This window comes from Sinocyclocheilus rhinocerous, unplaced genomic scaffold, assembly GCF_001515625.1.
Source record: "Sinocyclocheilus rhinocerous isolate Xijiao unplaced genomic scaffold, SAMN03320098_v1.1 scaffold1899, whole genome shotgun sequence".
NCBI classification, from domain to species: Eukaryota; Metazoa; Chordata; class Actinopteri; order Cypriniformes; family Cyprinidae; genus Sinocyclocheilus; species Sinocyclocheilus rhinocerous.
The window spans coordinates 34749-44650 of NW_015660895.1; the positions used below are offsets into that span (position 1 = coordinate 34749).

At 36.8% G+C, this 9902-nt stretch overlaps 1 protein-coding gene across 3 annotated transcripts in view; it reads left to right on the plus strand.

Annotated features, from left to right (window-relative positions):
- Positions 1–9902, plus strand: part of amotl1 (angiomotin like 1) — a 50662-nt gene that overhangs the window by 29922 nt on the left and 10838 nt on the right. For all 3 annotated transcript variants that reach the window (XM_016535629.1, XM_016535631.1, XM_016535628.1), the window contains exon 8: positions 3690–3880. In XM_016535629.1, coding sequence (XP_016391115.1) covers positions 3690–3880 — 191 coding nt within the window. The remainder of the gene's footprint in view (positions 1–3689; positions 3881–9902) is intronic.

Sequence of the window (9902 nt, forward strand, 5' to 3'; positions counted from 1 at the left end):
GACAGTGTAAGTCATTATAATCCGTAATTATGTCTCCACTGGATGCAACAAATGCCTCGTTTATAATGGGTTTTAATGTTTTTGTCTCGTCGCTCCGGCCGGGACAAGGCATCACAATATGGTAAGGGGCGTAACATTTCCGTCACACGCTTGAGGTATTCGGCCAATCACAACGCACTGGATAGCTGGCCAATCAACTCTTTTCAGACCGATGAGCTTTGTAAAAATGGTGTTTGCTTTAGTTGCCTCTTGACCCTTGACTTTTTTTAAATATAAGTTTTTCTTTAGCTGTTACAATTGTGTTTATAAAGCATGTATATGATGGAAAAGAGCTTATGATAATATAATTTAATGTGTCTGAGTTTCTCTTTGTATTTTACGTAAATTTTTAGTGTTTTTATGATGACAATGTGAGAAAAATTTATAAGCCATGCTTATAAATATGGTTCATAAAGAGATTTTAATTTTGGCACTCATAGAAATGAAGAATCAGCATGTGATTCTCAGCAATGGTGACAAAATATTCTGATAATTTTGATATGATTTTTGAACATCATAAAACAAGGCAGTAAAAAGTCACAACAAAAATAACGGTAACGCTTTAGATTACAACCCGCAAAGAACTACGTGAGTATACTGAATTTACGGTGTACGTTTCTGGAAACATAGTGTACCTATAAAGAACGTACATGTAGGTATAAGGCAGGGTTCCTCAAATCTTGCCCTGGAGGGCCAATGCACTACAGAGTTTATCTCCAACCCTGATCAAACTCACCTACCTGTGATTTTCTAATGATCCTGAAGACATTGATTAGCATGCTCAGGTGTGTTTGATTAGGGTTAGAGCTAAACTTTGCAGGAAAGTGGATCTCGTGGGCCAGATTTGAGGATCCCTGTTATCCCAAACTGAAGCGTGTGTAATTCCTAGTTACCACGGGATGCCAATGCAGAAACAGAGAAGGAAATAGAGAAAAATTTGCGTAATTATTTATTTTCTTTTTCTGCTGATGGCCGCGCTCGACTTGAAGCTGCGCTGCTTAGACCGATGGGTGTGTCATCAAAGTACTGCCAGAGCTATAAGAGAGCGCGGCCGTCTCCATATGCTTTCTCTCGCTGTTTGATGTCAAAGGCTACACCAATCGATCTTCAAGTGGAACACACCTCTTTACTCTGGCATGTCACGTGACCGAGTCAAATCACAGTCTCTGCGATTGAAAAATCGTGTTTTTTCATATCGCGATATTATCGCAAATGCAATTAATCGTTCAGCCCTAATCCCTGGTATAAGGGATCATTGTGTTACGTTTTGGGTAATAAGGGGGTAACAACCAGATATGTAACCTGCAAAGAACTGCGTAAGTAAACTGAAAATACAGCGTAACTTTTTTGTAATTATAGTGTACCTATTCATTACCTCCGTGTAGGTATAGGGCAGGGGTGCCCAAACTCGGTCCTGGAGGGCCAGTGTCCTGCAAAGTTTAGCTCCAACCCTAATCAAACACACCTGAACCAGCTAATCAAGCTCTTTGCACTATAATATAAAATTCAATGCTCCTAGCATCAGAGGTGGAAAGTCCAGGGGTCAGAAAGTAAAAGTCCTGCCATATGTTTATTCCACCCATGAACTCAGCCAACTGATTTCACCAGAGGTAGGACCAAGTCATTCCTTTCAAGTCACAAGCAAGTCTCAAGTCAAATCCCAAGTCCTCAAAGAGTTAAAATTAATGAGATAATTAAGCGACTAATTAAATGATGATTGTGTATTAGTGATGAACATCTGCTTTTAACAAGCAGCAGAAATAAAAGACATTAAATCTCTCAAAATCGCAGCAGAAGATGATTAATCATCTCCACAAACAGCATCACCAGCTTCATGCATTACTAACCAGTTAGACTTTATTTGTCATGCGTTTAAAAATTTCTTATTAAGAATTAACAGAGGTTTAGATTTTATTGAAAAGAATACAATTTTAAGTCACCGTTGTGAAGATAAGCGTTTGCTTTAGTTGTGCTCTTGACCCTTGACATCATTAACATTAGTTTTTCTTTAATTGCTGAACTGTGTTTATGAATCACATTTATTATGGCAAGAAAATTATGGCAATGATGTAATTATATATAGCTTGACTCACTGACATCATCAGTGGTGGTGTATAATTTAGTTTGTTTTTGATTGCAACTGTGTTCTAAAAAAACAAAATAAAGAACTTTAAACACACTCTGTACACCAGTTAAGAACATCTGTACTGTTTAGACACACATACACAGTGCTTAATTTGTAAATTGTGAGCTTTCGGAGCAAAGTGGGGTGACGGATCCGGCATGATTAGAAGAGGGAGAGGTAACGGAGCATTCGCGCAATGGAGGACCAGCTTAATTTAATAGCGTGCATCTTCTTACAGTCATGAAAAAAATGGAAAAGTCATGAAATTTTAAAACAGCCATTTCCAGACCTGGAAAAGTTTTGGAAAAGTCATGGATAGACAACCAAGTAGCAGTATCTTCTACTTTGTAACTGTTCTGATATATTCTGAAAGGATCAGTTCTAACATCTCTTTCAGACAAAGGAGTCAACTGGATTTTCTGAAGACAGGGAGTCACCATTTTCTTAGAATTGAATCTTTCCACACAAAGCTCATAAGCAGAAAAGGTGGTAAAAACAACTTCAAAAACTTTCCTACCAGACAGAACAAAGATATAATCCAGTTGCAACGGTCGTAATCCAAATACAGTCTGTAAGATTTTCCTGCTGAAATTCAAACGATCCATCTCCAATCCTTCCAAAAGCTCAAAACAGACTGTATTCCTTTGCACCAAAGAGACCGACATTGTTGTTCTGTTTAATACTCTAAACCAGAACAAACGTTATCCTGGGTGATACACCTTCTTGATCATGGTGTCTTTCCTGCCAGGTAAGTATTGTGCTATCACAAATATGCTTCATAAACACTATTGTAACAGCCAAAGACAATCTTACATTTAAGAAGTTGAGGGTCAAGGGGCAACTAAAGCAAACACTATTCACCAAAACGGTAAGTTGAAAAGAACAAAAAAACATCTAAACCTTAATTCTCAATAAAGAACTTCTGTTTTAGATCATCCAGAAATAAAGCCTAACTGGTTAGTAATGCATGAAGCTGGTGATGCTGTTTGTGGAGTTGTTTATTCATCTTCTACTGAAATCTTGAGAGATTTAATGTCTTTTATTTCAATTGATTTCATCTAAGTCTGTGGCTGAAGTCAGTTGTAGTTCTTGTGTTTCTCTTTTCTTCAGTGATTCTGCTTGTTAACAGCAGCTGTTCATCACTAATGCTCAATCAGCACTTAATTAATCACATAATTATCTCATTAACTTTAACACTGCTTCAGTGTTACTTTAACACTCTTTTAGAGTGGGACCATATATGCTCCGAGCAGTGTTAATTTAACACAGGATTTTACTGTGTAGAGAACTCCCACAGTAGATTTTCCAGCTGCATGCTAACTGCTATCAGTTCAGAGTGCTCCTTAACATAGACATGCATAGGCTGGCATAGATCTGTTTATGTAATAATAAATGAGATAATGCTCAATCCAGTGACATTACATATTTGCCACAAAAGGGAGTTTTCAACAACAGTGGACCTATATGTTGAAAAGCAATTATCAAGCTCAATATACTCATAACCACTGTTTCTCCCTGTGTGTAGCGTGCTGGTGTAGGTGTTTCCCTTAGTGTATGTGAGTCTAGTGCTCCTGCACTACTGGATCTGCTAAGGGAGAGAGAAGAAAGGATTCTGAGATTAGAGGCTGATATGACACGCTGGGAACAGAAGTCCTTAGAAGAGAGTGCAATGAGACAGTTTGCCATGGAGGCCGCAGCTACAGCCGCAGCACAGAGGTCAGTGCACACACATGAACGTTTACCCGTATAAATATGTCAATTTTTATTTGCACTTTTAAAGAAAATCCTGTCTCAAAGCCCCCAGTGAGAAGGCCAGAGGTGACCAAATCAATGTTTGAAAGCAAGGTTCTATGCTCTCATATTCTCACATTGTTTTCAGTGTGTTTCATCTGTTTACCTATAAAGTATATCCTTGACTTACAATGCAACCCTGAAAACAGATATATGAAATGATGTTCAACATAATCCCCTGACAACTTGTATGCACATATGTATGTGCTGATTGATTTTGTCCCGTCTCCACATTCCATAATGCAAGCATTGCATTTCAAACTCCAGCTGTCACGGAAAGTCACTTTAGCCCAATGCTTGAGAAAAGATATTGCCTTGGTAATAGCCATCCGGGGCCAGCTAAGACCTGCTCAGAGAGGCCAATTTCTTTCTCTTTTCATTTGTTGTGTATACTGTCAGTCAGTTAAATGATTCTGTAACTTATACAGATATCAACATGCCCATCTTTCATAGTTTGTCAAGCTGCCTCAATGCAGAGAGTCAAAAACTACTGACTGATAACCAGAGGTGTAAAATCCAGGGGTCAGAAAGTAGAAGTCCTGCCATATGTTTATTCCACCCATGAACTCAGCTGATTTCACCAGAGGAGGAACCAAGTAATTCCTTTCAAGTCACAAGCAAGTCTCAAGTCAAATCCCAAGTCCTCAAAGAGTTAAAGTTAATGAGATAATTAAGTGACTAATTAAATGATGATTGTGCATTAGTGATGAACACCTGCTGCTATTGAGAATTACAGAGGATCAGATGTTGATGTTTTATTGGTTAAAATAATGACACCATCATGGAGATCAGTGTTTGCTTTAGTTGGACTCTTGACCCTTGCCTCCAGTATTAGATCTCTGTTTGTAACACTGCATGAGGAGTTGAACAGTGAGGCGATAATAGCGGTTTTTATATGATGAGGTGGTCATGACCTGATCCCAATCAAAATAACTTTTTTTATTTAAATGTTTAGGTTTTGCATAATTAATCCAGTGAAACTACAGCATGCAAGCGATGAATTTCTCTATTAGATATTGTGAACAAAATTTAAATCCATGTGATATGATATAACATAAATATTTAAGCCTATGTACGGTTTAGACACACACAGACATCAAGAACCAGCATATGAATCTCAGCAATGGTGACAAACAACAAAGTGTTTCATGCTGCAATGCATGCTGGGTAACACCATAGTAAAAACTCCCATCATGCACTGCAGTATGAAAAATTGTCACCACTGTTGAGGATCATATGATACGTGTTCATGTCGAAAAGCCTGAGCCAATACACTTCTCTTTTTTTTTCAGTATTAAAGCATTATGGTGGCATTTGTTTAATCTGACTTTTTGACTCTTCAGTAATAGCTGAACGTCCGTCAAGAAACTAAAGAGAGACCACTTCATGATGCTCATTAATCACGAGCTACAGACCGAAAGCAAGCTCATCTGCTGCTTCAAGGTTTGGTTCAGCAATGCACAAATGCTTGCTGTGAAACAATATTGCAACTGCTTAGAAGCAAATTATTTTGAGTTCCTAAAAGGGTCAAAAAGACAAACTAAAGCAAACACTGACCACAATAATGGTGTCAGCGTGTTTTTTTTTTTCTTGACCAATAAAACTGGCTGAAAGTGCTAATTAGCAAATCCAGGTGATTGGAACAAAATACTGTGGAGGACTTTTACTTTCTGAACCTGGATTTTACACCTCTGCTGATAACTCACAAAACATTCAAACGAGGAACATTCATTCAATTAATTCATTCATTCAATTAATTCATTCTTGGGAGTATGATCCCTGCAAACAAGCCTGCACTTAGGGCTGCCAGCGCAGGGCCCCTGAGAATTTGCTCACTGGCAAAACGTTGGCCCCTTAGCACTGGCCCTGCACGGGCAGCCCTCACTTAGCCTCCAGGAAGCCTTAGCGCTGTTTTATTGAAAATAATAAAGTTTGAAGTCACTGTTATGGAGCTAAGTGCTTGCTTTAGTTGGGTTCCTGACCCTTGACTTTTTAGCTTAAGTTTTTCTCTGGCAGTTGTAACTGTGTGTTTCTGAAGCACGTTTGTTATAGCATAAGTTGTAAGAGAAAAAACTGATCTGATGATTCCCTGATTTCACCCATAGTATGTGATCTCTAAGGACATTATTTAGGTTTTATTACTTAACATTACTAATACAGAATACAAGTAAATGAAATTTTGTCTTGCTTTATTTTGGACATTTTAAATCATATGCAGAAATTATTTGGACACTGTCATAACGGTGACTTCAAACTTTATTATTTTCAATAAAACAGCGCTAAGGATTCCTGGAGGCTAAGTGAGGGCTGCCCATGCAGGGCCAGTGCTAAGGGGCCAACGTTTTGCCAATGAGCATATATGCTCCCACTCTAAAAGAGTATTAAAGTAACACTGAAGCAGTGTTAAAGTTAATGAGATAATTATGTGATTAATTAAGTGCTGATTGAGCATTAGTGATGAACAGCTGCTGTTAACAAGCAGAATCACTGAAGAAAAGAGAGACAAGAATTACAACTGACTTCAGCCACAGACTTAGATAAAATCAACTGAAATAAAAGAAAACATTAAATCTCTCAAGATCTCAGCAGAAGATAATTAAACAAATCCACAAACAGCATCACCAGCTTCACACATTACTAACCAGTTAGACTTTATTTCTGGAGTATCTAAAACAGAAGTTCTTTATTGAGAATTAAATGTTTAGATGTTTGTTTTTTTTCAACTTACCGTTTTTGTGAATAGTGGTTGCTTTAGTTGCCTCTTGACCCTTGACATTTTAAATTTAAGTTTCTCTTGGGCTGGCACAATTGTGTGTATTAAGCACATATGTGATGGCAAGGAACTTATGGTAAAATCATGTCATGGGTCTGAGTCTCTGATTACAATTTATCTAAAACTGTAGTGATTTTATGATTTCTATATTGTGGCAGGTATATGAGATAACAATGCTGAACTTAGCTACTACATGACAACAATGTCATAATCAAAAAAATGGCCAATATAATCTGAACATATTAGTAGTTCTTGTCATAACAAACATGTTTCATAAACACAATTACAGCAACCAGAGAAAAACTAATGTTAAAAGTCAAGGGTCAAGAGCCCAACTAAAGCAAATGCTTATCTCCATAACGTGCTTTGCCATCTCGGCAAACTTGGCATTCTAATGCTTTCAGTTGCTTGCCTTGTGTGTCAGATTAAGACGTGTTTATTCTTATCAACAATAATTTGCTAAATGTGTTGCAAAAACTGACAAAAAAAACAGTAGTTTCAAGTGAACGCTCAAAATACATTATTTGGGTAACACTTTACAATAATTAACTAACACTTTAATACATTAAATAACATTAACTAATGGAACCTTATTGTAAAGTTTTACAATTATTTGTTATTAAAACATATACATTCACAAAAACACTTAAATTAAACAGAAAAGCAAGCAGGTGTGCATGATTTGGCATGGCAGCAAATACAAATAATTAATAACCGTTTCCTTACCTAAATCCTGCGTTTGGACCAGGCTCAGTTGCAGAATCACATCACTCTGTGGCTGTGCTTCCGAAATTATTATCTTTATATATATAGTGTAGTAGTTAGCTATCTCTGCACTCTCAAAAAGGTTAATTAATTAATAACACATTTTGTGCAATTTTAAGTTGATCATGTGTAAAAAGAAAGAGAAACAACACAGTGTGTTCAACACAATATGTGTTAACTATCATCCAATCACATTGCTGCCTATATCACTCCACAAGCTGTTAACCAAATTCGTGCCTCTTTTTTCATTGGTGGATGATGTGGATGCACTCATGTCAGGTATATGGATTTCCCCGCTAGAAATGTAATGTTCCCAGAGCATTCTCAGAGCGTCCCGCTGGTGTAAATGACGTTCTCAGAACGTTTCCCGAGATGCTCATGATGTTGAGTTTTTAAAGGGTTGGGGGACGTTATTTGGAGGACCTTCAGGGATCAACACTGCTCAGAGTGTATTTGGTCCCACAATACAGAGTGTTAAAGTAACACTGAAGCAGAGTTGAACTTAATGAGAATGTTAACAAGCAGAATTAGTGAAGGAAAGAAAAACAGAAAAAAAGAGAGAGAAGAACAGAAACACAACTACAACTGGCTTAGTCACAGCCTTAGATGAAATCAGCTGAAATAAAACACATTAAATCTTTCAAGATCTCAGCAGAGGAGCATTAAACAACACCAATCACCAGCTTCACTTGTTAGTAAGCAGTTTGACTTTATTTCTGTCATACAAAAGTTCTTAATGAGAATTAACAGAGGTGTAGGGATTTCTAGTACATGAACGGACACTGATATGCCCCTATCAGCCATCATGAGGTTTCAAGTGAACGCTCAAAATACATTATTTGGGTAACACTTTACAATAATTAACTAACACTTTAATACATTAAATAACATTAACTAATGGAACCTTATTGTAAAGTTTTACAATTATTTGTTATTAAAACATATACATTCACAAAAACACTTAAATTAAACAGAAAAGCAAGCAGGTGTGCATGATTTGGCATGGCAGCAAATACAAATAATTAATAACCGTTTCCTTACCTAAATCCTGCGTTTGGACCAGGCTCAGTTGCAGAATCACATCACTCTGTGGCTGTGCTTCCGAAATTATTATCTTTATATATATAGTGTAGTAGTTAGCTATCTCTGCACTCTCAAAAAGGTTAATTAATTAATAACACATTTTGTGCAATTTTAAGTTGATCATGTGTAAAAAGAAAGAGAAACAACACAGTGTGTTCAACACAATATGTGTTAACTATCATCCAATCACATTGCTGCCTATATCACTCCACAAGCTGTTAACCAAATTCGTGCCTCTTTTTTCATTGGTGGATGATGTGGATGCACTCATGTCAGGTATATGGATTTCCCCGCTAGAAATGTAATGTTCCCAGAGCATTCTCAGCAGAGGTGGGACTTTCAAGTCACAAGCAAGTCTTCAAGTCATATCCCAAGTCCTCAAAGAGTTCAAGTTAATGAGATAATAATAAGTGACTAATTAAATGATGATTGTGCATTAGTAATGGACACCTGCTGTTAACAATCAACATCATTGAAGAAAAGAGAAACACAAGAACTACATCTGACTTTAGCCACAGCCTTGGATGAAATCAACTGAAAAAAAAAAACACACACGATGCCACCATAATTGTGGTCAAGGTTTGCTTTAGGTAGTCTCTTGACCCTTTTAATAATTCAAAGTAATTTGCTTCTAAACAATTACAATGTTGTTTCACAGCAAACATTTGTGCACTTCTGAATCAAACTTTCTAGTAGCAGATGAGCTTACACTTTCTGCCTATATGTCATGATGCATGAACATACAATAAGTGGTCTTTCTTTGGTTTATTGACAGACATTCAGCTGCAACTGAAGAAAAAAAAAAAAGTCCCACTAAACAAATGCCACCACAATGCTTCAATTTTGAAAAAAAGAAAAGCAGTATTAGCGCAGGGTTTTAGACCTGAACACTTATCATATGATCCTCAACAGTGGTGACAATAATTTTTCATACTGCAGTGCATGATGGGAGTTTTTACAATGTTGTTGCCCAGCATGCATTGCAGCATGAAGCATTGTGTTGATTGTCACCATTGTTGAGATTCATATGCTGGTTCTTGATGTCTGTGTGTGTCCAAACAGTACTGGTATTTAAATTTTTATGTGTATTAAATTGAATTAAAATTAATTAGAGCAATGTTTTGTCTGCATGTTGCAGTTTCATAGGGTTGATTAAGCAAAACCTAAACACAAAAATAAAAAAAACAAAAAAGTTATGTTGATTATAATCAGGCAAGCTCATGATGACTAACTCATCATATAAATCATATAAAAATCTTCTCATTGTAGAGCACTGGCATCATTTTAACCAATAAAACATCAACATCAGTAATTTCAGTAATTCCA